Source organism: Syzygium oleosum, unplaced genomic scaffold (assembly GCF_021117445.2).
Source record: "Syzygium oleosum isolate NSW1041296 unplaced genomic scaffold, Sole_v2.1 Sole_v2.29, whole genome shotgun sequence".
Taxonomy (NCBI): Eukaryota; Viridiplantae; Streptophyta; class Magnoliopsida; order Myrtales; family Myrtaceae; genus Syzygium; species Syzygium oleosum.
Genome location: NW_026607513.1, coordinates 3,519,559 through 3,544,103, shown reverse-complemented (window position 1 = coordinate 3,544,103; position 24,545 = coordinate 3,519,559). Strand labels below are relative to the sequence as shown.

The following is a 24,545-nucleotide window of genomic DNA, read 5'->3' as shown; positions in this document are numbered from 1 at the left end:
GATCCGCGACCGTGATCGATTCGGAGATGCCGCCAGAGTACCACAGGGATTGAAGGATAGATCAAATTACCCTGTCTTTTGAGTACATTTTCGTAGAGGAGATAAGCTTGTCAATCACCGTCCCCTTTTGAAAATTGTGGTTTGAAAGTAGTAGCTTGGGTTATCGTTTTGTAAAAGTGACTGCTTTATGATATTATGCAATTATTGTTTCGTGCTATCCTTTTGTCATCATATTAGTTGTCTGGGTTGTTTTATTTCGCTTCCGCTTGCGTAGTTCGTTTGGGTCGGCGACGCGTCCTGGGACGTCGCGTTCAATACGACCGTTGAAAGGGTGTCGCGAACCCGTTGGGGTTTGGGGCGTGACACTCATAATCATTCTCCATAGCCTCCCATAGATCACGACCCTCCAAGAATGCTGTCATCTTGACAGCCCAAGGTTGATAATTTTCCCCAGTAAAGACTGGAGTAGCCATTGCAAAGAATCCACTTGATCCTGCCTCCATCAGCTTTTTCTTTGCAGATTGGAAGCAGTCTTCAAACTCACTTACCCTCACTTCACAGTCCCTTAAGATCCCACAGAGGCTCTGATACCACTGTTATTGCTAATATAGTCAGCTAATTCACACAAACTTATAGTTTTCACAGAGAGAGAGATAGAATGAAAAACCTTTTACTTCATAATACCGAAAACTATCAAGTACAAGAAAAATAGGAACCTTTTAGAACTGCACACAAACGTGCAAAGAAGACTTGTTCCACTTCCTAGAAAATAGCTAAGAAACCAACCGCCTAACAAACAAACTTGACTGAATAACAAAAAAAGCTAAAACGACAGAACATCAGTAGTAGCACTGAGACACAGCTCCAACAGAAAGTTTGTTGAATTCTCACAACTCCGGTAGCTTACTAGCTTGCCACATCTAAACACTAAAAACTTTACCTGTCTAGTTTGTCATCTCCCATATATTGTTGTTCAATATTTGGTTATCAACTCTACCAAATTTCTGTTGCAGTAACTTTAATGATCTTTATCTCTCAAAAGTTCTCCATATAATAAGTGCAAACCACAAAGTGTTGTAAAAATAAAAGGCTTCGAATCAAAAGAGCAATCAAGTCGGACTTTGAGGCGTGATATCACTTTCCTTAAGGATTTATTTGCCCCACAATGTTGCTAATGGTCACCGGCAAAAATCCTCCAGGATACAACAAAGTCTCAAAATGAGAATACTAGATAGCAATTCTAGTATTTCTCTAGGGTCTCTCTAGAAAACAATTGAAAAATGATGGCTGTAGTTTTCGAAAGAAGACTTGAAAAATTGATTGATTTTTCCTTCTTGCCAAAAACTGACATATATAGAAATCGGTCTTAAGGAACATAGGCAACTCTTCACAAAAGGTTGCAAAGCTAACAAAGATATCCCTTCGGAAGAAGTTACAAACTGAACAAATGCAACCCTTCGGGAAAGATTGAAAACTGAACAAGTATAATCTCCAAAGGTTGTCTTGGAAAGACACATGTAAAATTCGGAATAAAATAAAATAAAAATATATAAATAAAATTCCGAATTTTCATAATTTCAAAAATTATTTAATAAACAAAAAACAACCTTTCAACTAATAAAGATTAATGAGATAACCTTACGAACTAAAATAAAAAATAAAGGGATTAGTGCTAAGTGCGCCTAATATTCGCGCACCCGCACGCGGGTATTGTGTGGACTAGCACACACCCCATTGTCTTCACTTTAAGGAGTAAGAAGACACTCACAGTTATAAAGTGGCCCACTTACCCAAAAACTTTCCTATGTGGGACAAAGGAAAAATCATTATTTTGTTTGTTTTACAAACAAACATCCAACACAAAGGAATTTTGCAATTTTCACCTCCGAGATATCGAAGCTTTGTAAGTTGCAACTCGAGAACAAGCCTCCGATATCATTTTTCACCTATCCAACTATCCATCCTTCCAAATATCAAGATTTAATTGGATTCGAGTTACGTGTCCAATTGTTATCACCTCTTAGAAAATCGAAACTCTTCCATATATATATAAAAGACCAACCCTCAAACCTCGGTCGCCTTCAAATCAACTTTCCCAGTATTGTAGCTCTGTCCGATTTATGTACAAAGCACCAAAGCTCAGTCAGATTTATGTACAGATGATGGACAATCAACAAGGGAAAAACTCTATGAACTTCATAAGCACAAAAAATCTGTGAAAAAACGCAATTCTTCAGATCATTTAGTAAGACATCTTTGACACGCGCGCTTAGGTGATCCCTGTTTAATATGGCATTCCTAGTGAATGAATGAACTGGAAACAAGTTTTTGTCTTTCTGTTATGAGAAAAGACCATCGGATGGACTTAAAATTTGAGCTGTCTCACATGATGTAGATTTGCTTATCATCATGCATTAACACAATGGAAGAGTGGAGTCAAACACGGGATTCATGGAATTCATTTGGCATCATCTCAATGTTTTATGAGTCTTTTTTTCCCAGTGGTTAGGCATCTTGCCCCGTGAAATAGCATACGTACTTACAATTTTCCTTTCTGATCTGCCTCACCGGTGCTCCCCACGTGACGTAATTCAGCAATCGCCTGTTATTTGAGCGCCTATGGAATGCCACTTAATAAGTCAAAGGACAAATTTTATAGGACGACGACAAGGCCGGTAAAATGCAACGGATTGCAAACAACTGCATTCAATGCGATGAGATTTGATTTGTTGTTATAGGTGTTAAAAACATGCAATATTAGCACGTGCTTGGATTCTAGTCAACGTAAAACAAAGGAAATGTGGGAAGGATGATTTTAGTCTGACTTGGGACACCTTGATGAAAACATTTATTTCTTATATCGTACTTCGGTGTCTCACCACCTACGAAGAAGAATCCGATCACACAAAATGATGAGCATTATTTATAAAGTTGGAGAGCGTTACCAAGGCTCGTTAGTTGTCAATTGTTTTACTTGCAATCAAAGTTCAGAAACTCGATTGCAAAATTCACTACTATTTAGTGACCATTATTGAAATTTACCCTTCAATCACCATTAGCTCAAATGATAAAAATAAAATTATATGTGGTTTATATGGCTGACGGGATGTGATCCAGCATGATGCGAACAATTTTGCATTTGAATTTTGAAAAAAATAACTCATCCCTCATTGACTTCTCAATTTATTTAACTTACAGTCATGTCCTAAAACTTCCACAAATTCCTTCGAAAACACGTACTTAACTAACATGTAACATCATGTCTAACGTGATATTTTGTCTACTAGTAGCATAAGTGTTTTCCCCATAATGCACACGTACTTGACAAGCTAAGCCCCCTTTTTTTCTATCCGATTGTAGACTTGTCCTATATTTGGTCTTGGGAAAGTTCTGAAGTCTTTTGACTAAACTAGTCCATAAAGCCCCCAAACATATGACCTCACATCCGACCCATCAAACTCAATGGCTGAGATCACGTAAGCCCACAATGAAGCAAGTCTACGTATTAAACAAGTCAGACACATTATACCATCACATGCAAGCATGTGTTCTGTTGCGTAAACAAGCGATCGAATAATAAAATAAACATAACAAGTAAAATAAATCGAACACTAAATTTACATGATTGAGTCGGTGTAACCTACATCCATTGAGAGAGCAGAAAAAAAATTTCACTATATATCACTGAAATACTCTCAATGTTTCCAAGCCTCCAATCACACCCAATAACTTATACAATGTTTATTTCCACGATTTCTCATGAAATAATCTCTTAATCTCATGAGAGACTTAACAAATCTTATTACAAATTTTAATTGGCTTAAATACTAAAGCCCTCAGGGTGTAATTCACAAAAAGTCGTTTTTTAAATGCTCTTCACAACTGAACAAAAAAAAATGCTCTTCACAAGAAGTCACACTTCTTATATATATACACAAGAATTGGATCTAAAATAGGAAACCTATTCATACTAGGAAACAACTTAACTAGAAAACCAACTCAAACTAAAAAAGTTATTCAAATTAGAAAAGTTTCCTTTTTTTTGCTCAAACTCAAGACATATTTTCAACAATCTCTACCTTGGCTTAGTGTTTGAGTTAAGACACAATCGCTTCTTTAAAAATTCAAACTTTGCTACAGCTCTCTCAAAGCCCCTCATGGGCTCAACCGCCACAGACATTTTTCAAATCCAAGGTTCGCTTGAACTTCACAATAATCATGGATCTTATCAAAACATTAATTCTACTCGCACCTTTAACTACTCCATAAGGATTTTCTAACACAATCTCCTCAACCACACATAAAGCAAAACCACTATTGCATCCATGTTTGTCAGGAGGTCAAACACGCACTTGGCTAAACTTAGCATTTACAACAACCATTGACTCTACAGGCTCCACCTTACTAAAAGCTTCGATTTGATAGGTCATGAGCTATAATCCGATATCATTTACAAGGTCAAAGCCTATTACAAAATTGAGCACAGAATCGGATGAAAACTAGAGTTTAATTTGAAACGGAAATCATGAATGAACAAGCCTCGGTAATTCGAAGATTAAGAAGTCTTAACATTAAACTCTGTTAAACTCATGAGCACAAAAGTTGTAGGGACATCCATAGTTTTTCATTCATTTAAATTTTGTAACCGGAGTTCATTGGCTAGGTCAAATTTTTTTTCAAATTACCGGATTCGGCTTGGTTTTGCTACAATTTTTTGTTCTGACACTAGGACGATTATTGTAGAAGAACAAATTGAAGATGATTGAATTTTGAAAAGTCATAAACTAAAGTGTTGTAAAAAAATACATTGATCTTTAATTCGGGAAAATTTCATTAGATTTCATGTTAATTTGATATGTGAATTTGATTTTCCAAAACCAGAGTCAAAATCGGGTTAAAAGTCAGAGTCAGTTTGACAGTTTGGGGGAAATTGTGATAATCAAATTGTAATTTCACATAGTTACGAGTCAAATCAGAAAATGTGATAAGTTGTGAAGTAGTAGAACACTCCTTGAACTTCTAGACGAGAAAATCTCAGGACATTCTAAGTTGATTTGCTATTTTTCTGAATTTTAGAAAAAAAAAAAGAGAGGCTATTTAGGAGAAAAACTGGACATCAGGGGTTAAATTGCAAATTGTGTATTTTTCAGGGAAATATCATGAAAATATTGTGAACTAAGAAATTGAAGTAGAACTCGTAAGCCTTCCAAGCATGCATGAATCACTTCATTTAGAGGTCATTTGGTCAATCTAAGGCTCTAGACTTAAATTGGCAGATTTGAGGCTAAAACAGAGAAGTTGATTTCATGAGTTGACTAATTGACTTTGACTTTTATTTATTGATGTGTTATCCAATTGAAATGTGTTGAGCGTAATTCCTTATTTAATTACTCATTCGATTGTTCATTGGCATGTGTATCGGTAACTAGTTAAATGGTAGCGCTTCATTGGAAAATATTAAGTAAGACCTTTGAAGATTTGGCTTAGAGGAAGCGTGTCTTTACTTTATGGGAAAATGATACAAATAGTCATTGAACTTTTGCCCAATATGCAATGTGGTCCAAAAACTTTTAATTTATTTAATGTAGTCTCTGAACTTTAGCCTAATGTTCAATGTAGTCCTTGAATTTCAACCCAATATTCAATGTCATCCATGAACTTTTGGTACATGTTCAATGTAGTCCCTGAACTATATGGAAATGTTCAATGTAATCCTTCCATTGAATCAAGTTCAGGGACTACATTGAACATTTTCATATAGTTCAAGGACTACATGAACATGTACCAAAAGTTCAGGGATGACATTGAATAAATTAAAAGTTCAGAGACCATATTAAATATTAGGCAAAAAGTTTAGGGACTACATTGAACAAATTAAAAATTCATTGACTAAATTGCACATTGGATCAAAGTTCATGAATTGTTTGTGTCATTATCCCTTACTTAATCCATTTAATCACTTTAGGAATCGACAAATAGGTGGTGGATTGGGGATACTTCGATGATAATACGATCAAATATCCTTCAAAAATCCATTATTACTTGTATGAATTATATGAATTCAATGATTTCTTTGATTGATTTTTGCGTGAACTAAATAATGCTCTCAATGAGTGCGGTGCATGAATGAATGGATGCCTTGTGATGTTGGAGGAAGCCGCGCCATGGAGGAGCTAACAGATTTCCTTTAACTTTCATTAGGATTAGAGTTAGTTTTCGAATTTAAATTCTAGACTAAGTTTAGTCATGGACTTTGTCTTTAATTGAAATAATTCTAGGGATTTCGATAGTTTAATTACATTTAGACGTAGGTTAAATTCATAGATTAGACATCACTCTCAAGATAAAAAAAAAAAGTAATTAGCTTAGTTAAAGCTAGGAATCACCTCAAAAGATTGAATAGGCGATACGGGAAACGCTAGTTCGTAGGGAAAGTTTGAATTGAACCAAGGAGTGCTAACTATTCTAAAGTCGAACTGGAACCCCTGACATGGGATAGCAAGGTGTCAACACGGTACTTTTCACTTCCCCAAAGGTTTCGAGCGCCCATATTACCCATTTTAAGATAGGGCAGTCTCTAAAATCAAGCTCACAAGGGATAATGTCTTGGGGCTTATCAACAAAGCTTCATATATTCTTTGCCTAACGTTTATCGGGTCAAGCTTGGGATAAGGACACCACACGATCCATAACTTTTGTATAACGCTTACTTGAGTGCAATAACTTTTTTTTCCGATCACTTGAGTGCCACAACTTCTAAAAAACGTTCACTTAAATACTATAACTTTAAATTGATCACTTGAATGTCATAACTTTTTATGTTAATACCACGAAAAATCCAAAACTGGTACACTTGTGACAAATTTACCAAAAAACTAATTTTTTGATCATGAAAAATCCCAAACTGGTACACTTGTGACAAATTTATCTCAAACTAATTTTTTACTACAAAAAACCCCAAACTGATACACTAGTGACAAATTTACCACAAACTAATTTTTTTACTACCAAAAACCCCAAATTGGTACACCTGTGACAAATTTACCATTCATCAACTTTCATCAAATTTTACCGTTAAATTTGTTAACGTGGATGACACATGGTGACGTGGTATGATGACTTGGCAATTCCACGTGGAAATCCATAGAGTAATACCACGAAAAACACTAAAAAGTAAATTTATCACAGGATTATGAATTTGTTATTTTTTGTGGTCAAAAAATTAGTTTGGGGTAAATTTATTACATGTGTATCAATTTGGGGTTTTTCGTGGTAAAAAAATTAATTTTGGGTAAAATTGTCACATGTGTACAAATTTGGGGTTTTTCGTGATCAAAAAATTAGTTTGGGGTAAATTTGTCATATGTATATCGGTTTGGGGTTTTTCATGATATTAACCTTAACTTTTTAATAGCAGTCACTCAAGTGCAAGAAATCTAATGTATCATAGCATTTGAGGTGAACTTTTTAAAAATTTATGACACAAGTAATTAATTGAAAAGTTATCCAACACTCAAGTGATGGGAAAATTTTTTGACACTCAAGTGAGCTCCATACATGAGGTAAGGTACTAAAGTAATCGAAAAAAAAAATTATGAAACTCAAATGAGCGTCGTACGAAAGTTCTGACACCTGTGGTGTCATTTTCCCGGTCAAGCTCACTAGGGATCATGTCTTGGGCTCAAAACATGGCCTTATATAATCTTGCCCGATATTGCATTGGGTTACTTTCCATTCTTTCCTGTCTTACTTACTAGCTTTCGATTTCATTCTTAATTGTATGTTTACTCATTTCCATCGCTTTTTCTTGATTGTGTACTTTTAGTTTATAAAATGATTAGGCTAAGACAATAAAACCATAATAAATCTACAAAAACATGGCATGATCACTTGGTGGACAAGACCTGACCTTGGGAAACAATTCAATCAAGTTAGGTAGCAAAAGGGCATTAGTTTAAACAATGCATGATAATAATTCTGTTTTTCTGTTTTTCTATTTTTTTGTTCCTTGGAACAGGAATAGAAATCCATTTAGTAACACAATTTCATTTTTTAATTTTTAGAACAAATATTTAGTCCAAAAATAGGTTTGGAACATAAATGAGAAGTAAAAAATTTCTACTTTTCTGATTTTGGAACAAAAAAAGAATAAAAACTCTTCTCATCGTTATCAAATACATATTTCTGTTTAGAAACTCGTCCAGGGAATAGAAAAAGAAATCTGGCAAAAAATCTGTTATAGAAACAGAACGGTTATCATTTGTACAATGTAATCAAGTCCCCTAGAATCTCTGGCTACACAGAAAGTGGAATCTTCTCATGCCTCACTTGATTTCTAGCCAACCCCAATAGATTAGTGGTGACTCCTCATTACATAGAACATTATTAGGATTAAAGAAATCGAAATAGAAATCCCAACATCGCACGAGCTATGGGTTTGGGAGAACCCGCGCCGATTGAGGACCATTGGTCTATCTTTGACATTACCTCTAATCCCGTCTCCCCTTAGGGATGGTCGAGACAAAAGTAAGTTTCCTTGAGTAGGTTTTATGAGTGATTTCATAATTTGAATAGGTTTTCTATTTTGGATCCAATTCCTTTATACTTAAGAAATGAGTTTTTTTTTAAAATTTTTTGTGAAGAAGGCTAGTTGAGTCCGGTTTCGGGTTGAACCAGACTGAATGCTTACCCCTAGAGTGAGCCAACACATGACATAAGTTGTGTAAATATCTCAGGTCAAAATATTATTAAGAAGTCATGTTTTGAAGGAAACTGTGGGAAAAATTTCATCATCCATAAAATCTTTACTTGAATATTTATTTTATCAAGATTAAAAGCGGACTATACAAATATATTTCGTTTAATTTCAGCAATAATTATCATAATCAAACTCTCATACTAAGTACAAAACAATAATCAAGAGTACTCATAATACAACTAGTACATTTAATATGGATTTACCATTTGAAAATTACTAGTTATTACTTTTCAAGATTCAATCATTTTCTCCACATTTTCCACAAAAATCATTCTACTGTTGGAATTGAAAATTTAAAGTCTCACTAAATCTAAACCGGTACTTTGAAAAATGATTTGACCTAGTAAATGACCTCGAAATTAAACAAAACTTGAATGAATGGAAAGTTATGGATGACCTCTACATATTTCGTGTTTATAGCTTCTTTCAATTCTGATTTTATGATTTTTGAAAATTCAAATTTTTACAAGAGGTTATACTGGCAATTTTAAGAATAGATTAAACCTCATAATTTCCATATTTTGATCCTAAATTTCAAATAGGTTTTAACGGGATAATGACACTAGAAGTGTCAAAAGTTTCGTACGGCGCTCACTTTAGTGCCTCTAGTAACAAATTCTAACAATTCGTCTCACGTGACTTTTTTTTTTTATAAAATACTAATGTTTTTTTTTTTTAACCGAGGTGTCCGCGCGGCCGGCGAGCTAGGGCTCAAACCAGCGGTGATGCCCGACTAGTCCTCGAGGGGAGCTAGCGCAGCATCCCACCGCCACGACCCCCCATTTAAATCACCGATAGGCGAGTTTGAACCCAGGACCTCTCGTGAAAGGAACTGAGCGCAAACTAACGCGGCCACCAATGGGTGGGTATAAAATACTAATGTTTATGTGTTCTTATAAAAAAATGAATTTCAACGTGGACAATGAAATGGCCCTTTTTAACAATACAACGTCGCTTCATGTTTTAAACTCCTTTCTCCCTCTCTAGTTCTCGCTTCTCGCTTCTCGCTTCTCTCTCTCAATTCTAACGGCATGACGAAGCTCCTTCTAGGGAGAGAACAAAATCACATGATTAGAAAACAAAACCATTACAACACGAATCGAATCTTAAAAGGACGCTCGATTCAGCAAGAAATTAGATTGGTAGAATGTCTAAGATGAGAAGTTTTCGTGATTTTCTGGCGAGCAAAAAGTAGCCATTTCACAAACAAAAACAAAATACCCCGTTGCAATTGGGAGATCCCGCTCCGTTGACTCCCTCGCCTCGTGCCTCTCCACCATGGGCATCTGGAAGGGCAACTGACATCCTCCTCTCCTCTCATCGTCTGCCTCGCCATCGTGTTCCTCAGTCCCGCTATCATCATTCTCTTAATCTATACTTGTTCTTCACTATATTTCGTTTCTCAGCATCCGAAGCTTCATTAAGGCTCCTTGTTTACTCTCATTATCAAGAGTTTTAGCTAGTATTTTGCACCAAATCCTCAATTATGAGGTTAGGATTTGAGGAAGAAACTAAATTTGTCCCCAAATCACCTATTTTGAGATTAGGGTTTGAAGAGAGGCTGAATTTGGGGCAAATAAGTGTTAAACGACTCGTTTGGGTTAATATATGCTGACTCACGATATTGGCGGACCACTTCGGTCAGAAAATTTTTTAGAATACTACCACATTAAATATTTAACGTCTCAAATTGGAGTTGGCACTTAAGTGATCGTTTTTTTTTTTTAAAATGGCACTTAAGTTATTCGAAAGAAACTTTTGGCACAAAAATGAGTGCCGTACGAAACTTTTGACACTTCTAATATACTTATGCCAAGTTTTAACATAGCGAACATTATCAGATTTTAGTTAGGATGTCTTAAACATTTCATTAGTTGATCACTTCTTCAATTTGCGAAGTTGTCCCGGTCAAATCACCTAAAAACATAGAGGACCTCACAGAAGTCCGAAATTTTTCAAACATGCATTCAAACTCATCCATAACTATTCAACTGCATACAAGTCTAGAATACTCACATCAAGTATCATAAAAAAATCATCATTGCATACGACTGAATTTGAGCTCCATGCTACGAAATTGAGATCAACTCATCCAGATCACCTAATTGAAGCATACAAGAGGCTTGTTAATCAAAATTGGAGCAAAATCAACATAGTAATCGTAGAGGAGAGCCTCGACCAGCATGCATAGGTTCTCCTAAGATCTGCCAAACAAGCTTCTTCATGCAATTTTCTACTCTAAAACTCTAAAACTCATTAAAGCAAAGATTTCATCTTAATTGATGCATAGCTTCGTGAACTCATCTCACATCCTCTCCTAGAAATCAATCTAATATAGTCCTTCAATTTTAAACTGTGGTTGATGTAGGACTCATTTGGTGATCCTATGAGTTTTGATGATCAAGGTTGGAGGCATACCTTAATTTTGAGCAAAGTCGGAACAACCAGCGAACTTGAGAAACTCCAATGGTTGATCGAGGCTCTAGTGATCGGCAGCAGCTTGGTCAATGTGGAGGAATGCCGAGGATGTTAAAGCGACGCCAAGGAAACTCCGGTGTGGAGTATGGCAGCCAGCTAGAACTCGGAACCAACGAAGGAATAGGGAGATGGGAGAGAGTTTTGGGAAAATTCCAAATGAGGGCCTGAAGTGCCATTATTTTCTCAAATAAGGGCCTGAAGTAGACATTGTCTCAAATAATGGCCTGAAGTGGCCAAATTGTCTCAAATAAAGACCTAAAGTGGCTAAATCGTTTCAATAAGAACCTTTGGCCAGTCGGTGACTATTCCGGTGTTAGAGAAGGGGTATTTTAGTCAAAAAATTATAAGTATAGTTTTTGATTTTTTTTACTTTCTTTTTCTTTTTCTTTTTCTTTTTCCCTCCTCTGCCATCACTATGCCTGGCCAGCGTAGGGCAAGGGCCGCCCTCGCCTGGGCAAATGAGGGCGAGGGTTGCCCTCGCTGGTGTCAACCCGTGCCCTCGTTGGGCGAGGGTCGCCCTCGCTAGCCCAGGAGAGGGCGAGGATAGCCCTCGCCTAACACAGGCGAGGCGAACCTTGCTCGACGCCGGCGAGGCGACCCTCGCTAGAGTCCAGCGACCTCCGCCGGCCATTGGCGATGGCCAGCGGGAAGAGGCAAAAAAAAAAGAAGAAGAAGGAAAAACAGAAGGAAAAGAAAAAACAAGAAAAAGAAAGAAAAAAGGAAAAAAATATAAATGACGGAAATGCCCTTTGGTCAGATAGGTTAGGTCCTTATTTGATATTGATATAGTCACTTCATATCCTTATTTGAAACAAGTTTAATTTTAGGCTTTTATTTGAGAAAATGAGGGCACTTCGAGCCCTTATTTGAGACAAAACTCACTTCAGGCCTTTATTTGAGAAAATAAGAGTACTTCATGCTCTTATTTGAAATTTTCCTGAGAGTTTTTGAGAGAAGGAGAGAGATTTTTCTTGAGAAAGTTTTTGAGTTATTTTCGAAGTGTGTAGCTGCTGAATTATTGAAGAGAGAGCTTATATATATATCGGCCATGAGGGAGGGATGGAAAATCTGGAGGGAATTCTGAAATCTCTCCGAATTCTAGCCCTTGGTTGGAGGGTTTTTAATTTTTGAGTTAATATCATGAAAAATCTCAAACTGGTACATTTGTTATAAATTTACCAAAATTAATTTTTTTTACTACCAAAAACCCCAAGCTTTCCGTTTATGAGGGTTGAAACTTGAATTTTCGCCACTAGTCAAACTTAGCAAAACTCGTTTAATCGCACATCAGATATAGCTAGTCCTATCGTCGGAAACCCAGATGATATTGAACGAAATTCAGGATGAGCTGTATCTGATGTACTGGATGGGTCATATTGTGAATCAATGGGTATAGAACTCTCTTTTTTTCCCACAAGGAAATGATGTCTTGAGCGTTTCTTTGAAGCATTCTAAAATTCTAATAGAAGAGAAAAATACAGTAACGAGAGCTTGGAGGACCTTTCCTTGCCCTTCATTGAGAGTTCAACGGAATTATTTTTTGTTCCGCTCGCAATTTTCATTTTCTTTCTGATGTGGTCACTTCACCAGTACACACTACACAATATGAACAAAAATTCTGAGTATACCTTGACAAAATAGATGTCTATCATAGGGTGCATGAGGCCCATAGACAATGCCTCAATTTCTAGCACTTAACAATACAAGCAGCAGCAGCAGCAGCAAAATCACCATATGACTACCCCCACCTGCTGCAAGCATTGGCCACGCAACATTTAATACATAAATCGCAATAGAAGCTACATTATTTGGATGCATAAATCAGGTGCAGGTACATAATTAAGGTAAGTTCACTGCTACACTCTTGATAATCATCACAAAGCACCTAATCTATAAAAAAACGTAAATGGTTGAATGAAAACCAAGCAAACCTCAAAATTCCTGTTCTCTCTAGTCTACCATGTATTGCTTAAACCGACTTTTCCTGGTTGGCTGCTATATCCTTGAGCTTCTCATTCTACTCTCCACTCTAGACAGAAAGAAACAGCCACATCAGCAAAAATAATTGGAAGTAGGAAGAGCAGAAATAGTATCGAACGAACCCTTACCTGATGCATATTCAAAATAATATCAGAACCTCCAATAAACCCCCCATTGATGAATTTCTGGGCGAACATGAGCCAGCTGCTGCAAAAGAGAGAACGGCTAAGAAAACAGAATCCTATGCAATCTTCTCATCTTCACAATAGGAAATTTCAGCATAAATCAGCCAACATAGGTTCATATTGCAATTTCATCTATTCCATGAAAAACAAAACCCATGACACAATGCCATACGCTTGTTCTCAAAATGTGGATGAAAAAGCAGAAGTCCATGCTAATACCAGAGTGCCTAGATGTGATGGATGGAATTCTAGGTAGATCCTAGAGGCTGGATTATTTTGTTCAACAAGAAAGGAAAAAATTGAAAGAAGCCTATATTGGTCGGTATAGCTTTAAGGTAGTATATGAACACTTAATCATCTTGGCATTGTTACATATGTTATATCAAAGGCATTCGAAACATTTTCAGCGTACAAGTAAAATGTGATATGAAAAATCAGCCAAAATCACGCACTGTCAATAGGGAGGTGAGACTTACCTGAATGCTTCCACAGAACATTTGAGCTCTGCATCTACCAAAATATTTCTAGCACTTAGTGTGGAATTTTTCTTTGAAAGGGCATTCTCATACCATTCTACATATATCAAATCATAAAAAAGAAAAACAAATCGGCCAGAATAGTATTGATATTCTCAATAATTCTTGCCTAAACATAGATTATTGACAAGAAAAATGGTAAATCATCCGACTCCATGAGCTGAAATTCCAGTCCGACTGAGCATTTTTGCCAGTGCAACCTTGGTTGTCCTCAGGAAGACTAACATCAGACTTCTAGCCTTCGGCACCTGTTGTCTCTCTTCTTTTTGAACTTTCTCCACCTTTTTACGAATTGTTTAAAATGTATAATGTGAAAAGCAGCCATTACCACTGCAAAACAAGATTGACGATTCGCTAGAGAACAAAGGCACCAGAGGATGCTCATTAGACCAAACTAGGGAGGCACGAAATGATGCCCACAAAGAGATGAAGAAAAAAAGTAGAATTCATACTGTTGCTATGACGTCAGAACCGATCTGCTCCTCTTGATCTTCCATGTTGCTCCTTATCACAGGTATATACTCAGAAAGATGTAGCTAAGCTGCTCCACCACCAGGTACTATTTCCTCGTCCATTGCAGCAAATGTGGCCTGCTTTGCATCCTCTATTCGAAGTTTCCGGTCTTCAAGTTCCACCTCAGTGTGTGCTTCTACCTAAATTGAATCCGCATTACTTAATATGAATAGACATGTTTAAGATATTTATACATAACGACAACACTGAGTCACCTTTATAGAACTTTCTGATGGGCTCACAGGCAATATAGAATTTTGATTTCGATGAATAAGTGCAATTATCTCATCTCTGATGACATTGGGGGGATTTCAAATTTCATGAGTTCTGTACATATTTATTTCTCGAAACAATGTGCCGAAAGAGACTATATGTGAGTGGTAAATTGTCTCCAAAAGAATGTGGGATCTTGCAAACCTTAAGTACAGCGACTCCACCAGTGAGTTTCGCGATTCTTTCTGCAAGCTTTCATGACTGGTATGCACTGTCAGTTTAAGCTAAATCCTTCTTAATCTGTGAAATCCTTGCCTGGATTTCGGCTTCAGTAAAAGGATCAGCAACAAGGATTGTGGAGTTTCTACCGATGGTTACTTTTATAGCAATGCCAAGCTGATCGGAGGTCACATCATCGAGAGATAGACCCAAGTCTCCAGAGAGAAAATCAACACCTGATGATGTTATCACAATGTCAATGCAACAAAAAAATGAAAGAAGAAAATGTGCTTTAATGATAGAAATACTCATCATGTAGTTCGAATAAGAGTGCTTCTTGAAGTAACTTAAGACAGCACACTAAAAAATGTAGCCGCACTTTACAAGTTCACCTGTGAATAAAGCAATGTCCCACAAGACACCTTTCTTTCCTTCTCCGGATCCTGGAAATTGCACGAAAGCTACATTCAGCAAGCCTTGCATTTTGTTCACAACAAGTGTTTCTACTTTCCAGCACTTGCCTTGAGATATCCTCTGCAATAATTAGCAAGGGGACGCTTAATTGAGTTGCCGTCTCCAGCAAAGGAATCATTGCCTTGACATCTGAAATCTTCTGATCAGTTACAGGGACTTTGGCGTTCTCAAACTACACGGGAGATCTATATGGATTTCTGATGAAATTGAGCGACGTATAGGCCTTATCAATCTGGCAGACAAAAACCTAACTTGAAGAATCATATGAAGGGGAATTGCTTAATGAAAGATTGGTATGCATTCAATAAGCTCGGGATCTGTTGATGCATGGAATTAGAAACTTTATCCCATAGGAGAAAGAGTTTAGAAGATGCAGAGCTTGCGAAAGAGCATAAGAAATGAATATCACTCTTTCTACATTTTGCTAGGAAACAATCGTCCAACTCCAAGTTATTTCAAACCTAAAGCAAAATTCACCACCTTCATTCCTTCTTCGACTAAAAAAATGTTTCAGAAGATGAGGATGACTCGATAGAGATTACTCTGTCAGGTCGTAATACTTTCTATAGCATCAGCTATTATTCTTCCCACAAAGTCATCGTTTCCAGCAGAGATTGACGCCACAACAGCAATGCTTGAGAAATTTAAAATTTTCATCATGAATAGCTCGCTTTTCGGACAATGCACCAAAAGAAATTCAATCAGTATCCTATAATACGATCACTCCCGCTTACAGGAAAGCTCTTTTCCTTCAAAAACCTGACCAATTCTTTTACAATCTTATCCATTCCTTTTTTATAGCTATAGGATTAGCCCCAAATGAAACTGCCAACAACCCAGATTTGATCTTTGCTCGATTGCGGTGGTTGTGCCATCACCAGCCAAGTCATTCATGCGGCCGGCTACCTGGAAGTACATACATTTGAGCGCAAAAAAGAATTTGAAGAGTATAAGTATGAGAGAAAGCTTCTGGGAGAGAAGTAACTATCAACCATGAATGACCTCTTGGGCTAACATTTCCCCCGGCATTCTTGATTGCATCTGAAATTCTATCGCTTGGTCAATTGTGATACCATCATTTATGACTTTCAGAGTTTCGGACTCGGAGAGGACAACATCGCGCCCTGAAGTGAAGTGAAACTGGATAAACCAATTTGGTCATAATGGTAGAATCAGTCCATGATCTGAATATAACGCAAAAAACGTAAATCTAGACTGTGGTCGGTTGAGGATTAACTGACCAGACAATTTTATATCCTTTGTTGTGAGGAATTTTTCTCCAAAAGAGCATTCTTGTACCACTCTACATAGATCAATAACATAAAAAGAAAAACAAAATTCGCCAGAATTGTACTGATATTCTTGAAAATTCTTGCCTAAACATATATTATTGACAAGAAAACTGATAAATCATCCGACTCTCGGAGCCGAAATTACAGTCTAACTGAGCATTTTTACCAGTGCAACCTTGGTTGTCCTGGGAAGACCAACATCAGAATTCTAGTTTTCAGCACTCGTTGTCTCTCTTCTTTTTGAACTTTCTCCACCTTTTCACAAATTGTTTAAATTATATGATGTGAAAAGGGTTAACATGTCATTGATATGAACACGATACATCATATACATTTACATATTGATGTACGTACAAAAATTTTCACAAATTCATATACGAGAATCTATTTTGAAAACTAGTCAAACAAGTCTTGTTACATGCTTAAAATCAATGACATCTTTGGATTTCAGTTGTGATACGATTATCTGTGGCATCACACTATTATGCCATGAACATACAGATTGTAACTACTTTTATGAGTGCAAAAGCTACGTGCTGACATATTTTACCAAAACTGTTTTTCACGACATGCTATAGAATCAATTAGTAGAGCTTGTCTAATTAGTAATAATTTTTTGTGTCCAACAAGGCTAATTTGAACAGTAGGAACAAGTAAATAGACCATGTCAAATTGAACCTAAATGCATTTTAGATATGTGTAACTTTGTAAGTGTACTGCCAGAAAAGCGTTAGAGAAACACTTGTCATACCTATAGATAAGCATAACTAAAAATAATTTGTATAGATCTTATGTATGCTACTGTAAAATATTCATATATTGAAGATGTTTAAGAAGACTCGAATTTTGGAAAAGAACTTTAGAACCGACAGGTTTTCGGCAAAATATATAATGAGTAAGGTCGACAAGAGTAGAAGTTTAAACGAGTCAAAATATGGAGATTTAAGGAGTAAATATTTTTGATATTTGAAATTTATTTTGTCAAACAAAAAGGAGAAATCGACGGAGATCTCAACAATAGAGTTCAGCCACGATGAGTTGTAAATAGATGAAAGTAAAATTCATATGAAAAGGGACATTTCCACAATGAAATGCATTTTAATTTCCAATACATGGTCAAGAAAAGTAGATCAAGTAAAGAAAATGGTTAGGTAACACAAAATTAATAATAGATCATTATTAATAATAGGGCCCCTATTCATGCTTTGAATAGTCAAGAAGACGATTTGAAAAACAATAGATGGGCAATTTAGTGGAATCTTCACGCGGATTCCCTTGAAAGGTGCGGTGGGCAAACAAGAAAACTGGCGTTTTCGAGTCTTGAAAGGGCTACTTACCTATCTATAACTTACGTGAAGTAATCGAGAAAACGAATAATATATATAATGAATTAAACAATCGCAATAAAAAAGACAAATATATCTAATATGAACTTACGTGAAGTAATGGAGAAAATGAATAATATATATAATGAATTAAACAATCGCAATAAAAAAGACAAATATATCTAATATGAACTTACGTGAAGTAATGGAGAAAATGAATAATATATATAATGAATTAAACAATCGCAATGAAAAACACAAATATATATCTATATGAGCTTACGTGAAGAATAAAAAATACGAATAATGTATATAATAGAAGACGAACAAAAAAACAAGAGATAAGTTCACCGAAAGTCATAAAACTTATCACAAAAGTACAATTAAGACATAAAACTTTCAAAAAGTGTAATCAAATCCCTAAAACTTATCAAGTTGGTGTAATCAAGTCCAAAAAATTGATAGCATTTTCCGTTTGTCGAGTTTGACGGAGTTAATGAATGGACTTAATTGCACATTCTAAAATTTTTTGGACTTAATTGAAAAATACATGGTCAAGAAAAGTAGATCAAGCAAAGAAAATGGATAGGTAACACAAAATTAATAATAGATCATTATTAATAATAGGGCCCCCACTCATGCTTTGAATAGTTGAGAAGACGATTTGAAAAACAATTGATGGGCAATTTAGTCAAATCTTCACGCGGATTCCCTTGAAATGTGCGGTGGGCAAGAAAACTGGCGTTTTTGAATCTTGAAAGGGCTACTTCCCTATCTATAACTTAGTGAAGTAATCGAGAAAATGAATAATATATATAATGAGTTTAACAATCGCAATAAAAAAGACAAATATATATCTATTTACGTGAAGTAACGGAGAAAATGAATAACATATATAATGAATTAAACAATCGCAATAAAAAATACACACACACACACACACACACACACACATATATATATATATATATATATATATATATGAACTTACATGAAGAATAAAAAATACGAATAATGTATATAATAGAAGACGAACAAAAAAACAAGAGATAAGTTCACCAAAAGTCATAAATCTTGTCACGAAAGTGTAATTGAGACCTAAAACTTTCAAAAAGTACAATCAAATCCCTAAAAATTGTCAAATTTGTGCAATCAAATACAAAAAATTCATAGTATTTTCCATTTGTCGAGTTAAACGGAGTTAATGCATGGACTTGATTGCACATTCTAAAATTTTTTGGACTTAATTGTATTTTCATAATAAATTTTAGGACTGTCAATACACTTAAAAAAACAACAGCGGAGCAATTTAGTAAAAATTTTCACGTGGAGGCCCTTGGGATGTGGGGTGGGTAAACCAAAATAATGACTTTTTGAGTCTTCAAAGCACCGCCGTATAAAGATCTCACGATGTTATGTGGGTAATAAATATATGAGCTCAGAGCTGGAGGGGACAAAAGGAAACGTCAAATAATGAAGCTTAGCCACGATGGGTGGGAAATAGATGAAAGTAAAATTTAGACGAGAAAAATGACATTTCCACAAAGAAATGCATTTGAATTTCCAATACATGGTCAAGAAAAGTAGATCGAGCAAAGAAAATGGATAGGTAACACAAAATTAATAATAGATCAATATTGATATATAGGTCCCCTATTTTTTATTTTTTTTTGGTAATCGAAGATCCGCCACCATTTCTCGGGGACGAGCCCGCACAGGTAATCGGGGGCGCCTATACCTTGGGGGAGACTAGCCCAGCAACCCACCGCTAGGGCCCCCACTTAAATTACGGAACCGAGCGGGGATTCGAACCCAGAATCTCTTGAGAAAGGAAGGAAAGCGCCCACCAACTCGGCCATGCGCAGGTGGGATAGGGCCCCTATTCATCCTTTGAATAGTCAAGAAGACGATCTGAAAAACAAAAGAGGGGTAATTTCGTCGAAGTCCTCACGCATGCTGTTCGGAGATGATGGGGATAGCGATCTTACTTGTTCGAAGTCACTTACAAATATATAAGATGGAGTGAGTATCTGGAAGTCATTTGTAGTAATAGACAGAGAGTTAAAAAACAATAAAGAGGAGCAGTTTAGTCGAAAAGTTTTCACGCGGAGGCGCTTAGGAGATGCGGTGGGCAAACTAAAGCAATGACTTTTTTGAGTCTCGAAAGCAAACGCGGGTATAAATATCGGCGACGTGTGACAGGAGAGGAAAAAAACGACAAATAAAAACAAAAGAGGAAAATGTATACCACCTACGACGTGTTCTTGAGCTTCGGTGGCGGAGACACTGCCAGCGGCTTCGCCGATTTCCTCTACAACAGCCTGTTAGCTGATGGCATCCACGTGTTCAAGGGCGACGACGCACTTCCGATCGACGAGCAGATTAGCCCGGGGCTTCTCAGGGACATCAAGATCGCGATCCCCATCATCTCCGAACAGTATGCGCAGAGCAAATGGTGCCTCTGCGAGCTCACCAAGATTATGGATTGCCACAGAAAGCAGGGGAAGTCGGTCTTCCCTGTATTCTATAAGGTGGAGGTCCTTGATATAGGACGCCGGCGGGGTAACTTCGAACAGGCACTATTTGAACACGAGAGGGAGTGCAGCACAGAAGAAGTGCGAGAATGGATGGAAGCGCTGATGTCTGTAACGAAGATTAGAGGATGGATATCACCGGCCATGGCTAAGGGGTATGTGTGTATGTATTTATCTATTTATTTCAGAATCTACGAATCTGTATCCCTCACAAATCTGAGTCCGAATCCCTGTGCATTTGTATGGAAATGACCTGATCCAGAAAACCAGAGTTAGGGGAAGGAAGGAATACAGATCAAACTGTGCGCCTAATCTTGGTTTTACGCATATATATATCTGGGCAGGCATGAAGGAAAGCTGGTGAAAAAGGTGGTCGCAAAGGTTTCGAGTGAATTGAACAGGATGTCGATCCCTATGTTCATAAGATCAGGTATCTCCCAATTCCATTTGAGTCGAGCATCTTCAATATGAGCGGTGGTCTGCCCTGAAAAAACAAAACAAAAAATAGGTGCTACCCTAACTGTAGTAAGCACTAAGCAGAACAGGGTCCTCGGCCTAGGCAGTGATCAAAGATTCTATGTGGAAAATTCCTATAGAGCAGGGGAAAAGATGGAAAGAATGAATCTGTGGAAAATGGAAAGTATCCATATAAGCCGCTTCACGCCTCGAATAGGAGATTTCATTTTAAGATTCTATCTGTTATGTGCGCATTTTGCCAGCCGACTAGCGACGATCTGGTATTCTCTATGTTTCCTCATGTGAGAGTTTGGCCTCCTTCGATGCCCACATAGAGAAGGCATGTAAGGTTCCCCCGGTTTATGACCGACTTTGGGGATTTAGTTTGGTCTTTTGGAATTTTTTTTAGTGAATCCTAATGGCTACACCTTAACATCGTCACTCTGGTTTTTCTTGTTATGTCACAGTGTATCTTTACTTTTCGAAAAAGAAAAGAAGAGAAAGTAAATGCCAAGTCTTCTTGGCCTTTCGTGGCCCTGATACTCGATACAACCTTGCTGCTTACCTCTACACGAGCCTTGTGGCTGCAGGAGTCAGAGTGTTTAACGATGATGATCCATGCCTCATAGGTAAAGATGTTACTCACGAGATTTCCAATGCCATCGACCAATGCAAGATATCCATTCCGATTCTCTCTAAAAATTATGCCTCCTCTCCTTGGTGCCTCGAGGACCTAGCTCAGATGGTTGAATGCAACAGAACAAAGGGGCAAAAGATATTGCCCATTTTCTATAAAGTGAAGGCCTCGCACGTGCAAGACTTATCGCATTTGTTTGGAGAGTACATGCTTCGGCATAAGGAGCTGGTCGACAAAAGTACTTATGAGCGGTGGGAGCGAGCTCTCAGGGAGGTTGGGTCCTCGAAAGGATGGGAATCGGACAAAATCGACAATGGGTACTTTCTTTTATCATTCTCACCCAAACCTTAATTTTTTGATCATGTTATTCAAAACTTCTTATACTACTCGGAGCTTATTTCAATTTTATTTGGCAATTGGCAGGCATGAAGGAGTACTTGTGAAGCAGGTGGTCGAGAAGGTTTCGGGCTTGTTGAAGAGTCCCCAAACACTTGATCCACCGTCCCCTTCCATTGAATGATGACTCAATCTTGTTGCTAGTAACGGTTCGTTCTTAGCATTCGACAAGGTGATTTTCCTTGACAGTCAATCGTTTTGTTGAAGGTTGGCGAGGAATTCTTTAGCTGTTGAGATGCACGTTACGCGTGTTATGTTGTCTGATCTGTTTAATATGCGTGTCGTGTTTGTATCCATATGTGACTCAGTCCAAACAATAAAAACTCCAGTCAAGTTAATTAGTTGTCTCAATGTACCATAAAGGGTTTGCTATTGAGTTGAAGTAAAATGTGATCTCCCGAAATACAATTGCCTTCTAATCAAATCTAGTATATCTTCCTTGATATAACTAGTCGAAAATGCAGCTCGTTCCCACATAAAATAAGTCGAGAAAATCAAAATGGGAAAACAGTTGCAATTTGCATTCACATACCTTGAAATACACTACAATGTGGTCGATCACTGGAAGAGACCATCTCTTTTTTTAGCTTTTTCCTCTATCTTAAAACTAAAATCTGATTAGGGGCTTTTCGTAGGAAGGGAGAAGGTGACAATTAGATCTGTTCAAGGTTTTAGCATGTCGATCTCAATGTGACTTGTCGCAAAAGTTGTGAATGTTTGTTCGCATGAATTTCTATAATATTCGATTGTGCTTTTTTCTTTGGATACGCAGATAGGACTACTTGATCGCGAATTAGTTCTCTGATGGAATACGACAAGCCACTAGGATTTCTCTTCTTCAATAAATTTCAGAAGAAAGATAATCCGGAACCATCTTCCCACTCATTACAAGCAGGAATTACATAAATGGCATGTCAGTAAATACTATTGTACTTGACGAAGTCACCTATACTTCAAGGCCATTGTGAAGGACAAGGACTGAAGCAACAAAAGCGAAAATGAGGAAACGAACACCAATGGTATCCGGAAGGCAATTCGACCAAAAAAAAAATCAGGAAAGCAAGACACGTCAGTGGGCTTGGAACTTGGGATAAAAAGTTTGCAACATCCAAAAGGAAAAGTTCATACGCAAAACTCAAACTAAACGAGCACAGCCCTGCACGTACGCCTTCAAGAAAACCCTACTCCAAACTTGCACAAAACTAGACCAGCCAGCTCCGTCATTTTTAATAAGCAAAGTACAATAGCTCTCACTCTGTCCAAGCGGCCACTACATTAATCCAATTCCAGTTCAACCCCCATTAATTATAAATCGTCAACTAAGCAAATAATTCCAAGACTAAAATGACAGGAACTTCAGAAGAATAAAAGAATCCACACACCTCTAGGTCCTATGGTAACAGAAACAGCATCAGCCAATTTATCAATCCCAGATTGAATACCCTCTCTGCATTCCTTGTCAAAAGATATCTTCTTTGGACATGCTTTAACCACAAAGTTTCCAACTTTTTGCTCGTTTCTCCATAGGCCCAATACCCTCCTATTTGCGCTCAGATTCTGAACAGTAAACAGCGGCCCATTCTTCAATCTCGGTCCAAGGAGTATAATTCGTGAAAGGGCATGAAGAAATTGAGGGAAAACAAAATAAAAGGAGAAACTTACCGAAAAGAGCAGCTGCTGAGGGAGGATTTTTTTTTTTTTTGGTCGAAAAGAGAGGGAGGATTGAATGTGCTGTGAAGGACGCAGAAATTCTCCGGGCGGTTCTTCCTGAGTTTTTTTGAGGGGTTTAAACTTTTCTTTTTTCCAAAGAGGGTTTAACATTTAATGTTTATAAAAACCCACGTTTCAATCAAGATGGACTAGACAGAATACAAATGCGCCGGACCCCTTTTGGATAGGGTCGAATGACTTTTTCTTGGGCAGGAGACAAATGATTAATGAGGTTGATAAGAGTAGAAAATTTAAATGACACCTAAGTAGGAACATGGAATATCAAGCAGTGAATGTTTTTAATATCTCGAATTTATTTTTCCAAAAAGAGAAGGGAAAATCGATGGAGATCTCACCCATGAATTTCAGATAGGATGAGTGAAGTGGAGATGTGGTTGGGGCCTTGAGCGACACTGAAATGCAACTAAATTAGCTTAAGGTAAGATTATATAGGATGACAATAAGACCAATGAAGTCTTATGTCACAGACTCCGAGACAAATAAATATCGACATGTGCATAAAATCAGTGTAGACGATGGAGATGAGAATGCTTCATTTGATTTGTGAATATACAAAAAAAGAAAAAAAAATTGCAAATGGATCTATCCGGAAAAAAAAGTAGGTGTCATACAAATGGAGGATCAGATGAGAGAGTGTTGGTCAAGGTGAGTTGATCATGTTAAATTGAAGATTTTCGAATGCTTTATTGAGGATGTGAGTAAGTTGTGTACACTGTATTAAAAGGGATTGAGAAGTACTTAAAAGGTCGTGAAAGGAAACTATCGAAAACATTTGTCCGATGATGATTACGTATTGATATTTATATAACCAACTCCAT

The 24,545-nt window shown here is 37.1% G+C and overlaps 1 protein-coding gene and 1 pseudogene across 1 annotated transcript; one reads left to right on the top strand and one right to left on the bottom strand.

The window, feature by feature from the left end:
• Window positions 1-311: 311 nt before the first annotated feature.
• Window positions 312-24,545, bottom strand: LOC115663021 (ruBisCO large subunit-binding protein subunit alpha-like; annotated as a pseudogene).
• On the top strand, window positions 20,214-22,120 carry LOC115663019 (disease resistance protein TAO1-like). The gene is made up of 4 exons (XM_030585078.2): window positions 20,214-20,662; window positions 20,852-20,937; window positions 21,431-21,917; window positions 22,024-22,120. The coding sequence occupies exons 1-4, from the start codon at window positions 20,214-20,216 to the stop codon at window positions 22,118-22,120; spliced, it is 1,119 nt and encodes a 372-aa protein (XP_030440938.1).

What these genes read in the sequence shown, in the direction of transcription:
- LOC115663019 (XM_030585078.2), top strand. Translation starts at nt 20,214, where the DNA reads ATGTATACCACCTACGACGTGTTCTTGAGCTTCGGTGGCGGAGACACT. An exon ending in CCCTATGTTCATAAGATCAG is followed by an intron (nt 20,938 to 21,430) that starts GTATCTCCCAAT and finishes GTTATGTCACAG; the next exon opens with TGTATCTTTACTTTTCGAAA. An exon ending in TCGGACAAAATCGACAATGG is followed by an intron (nt 21,918 to 22,023) that starts GTACTTTCTTTT and finishes GGCAATTGGCAG; the next exon opens with GCATGAAGGAGTACTTGTGA.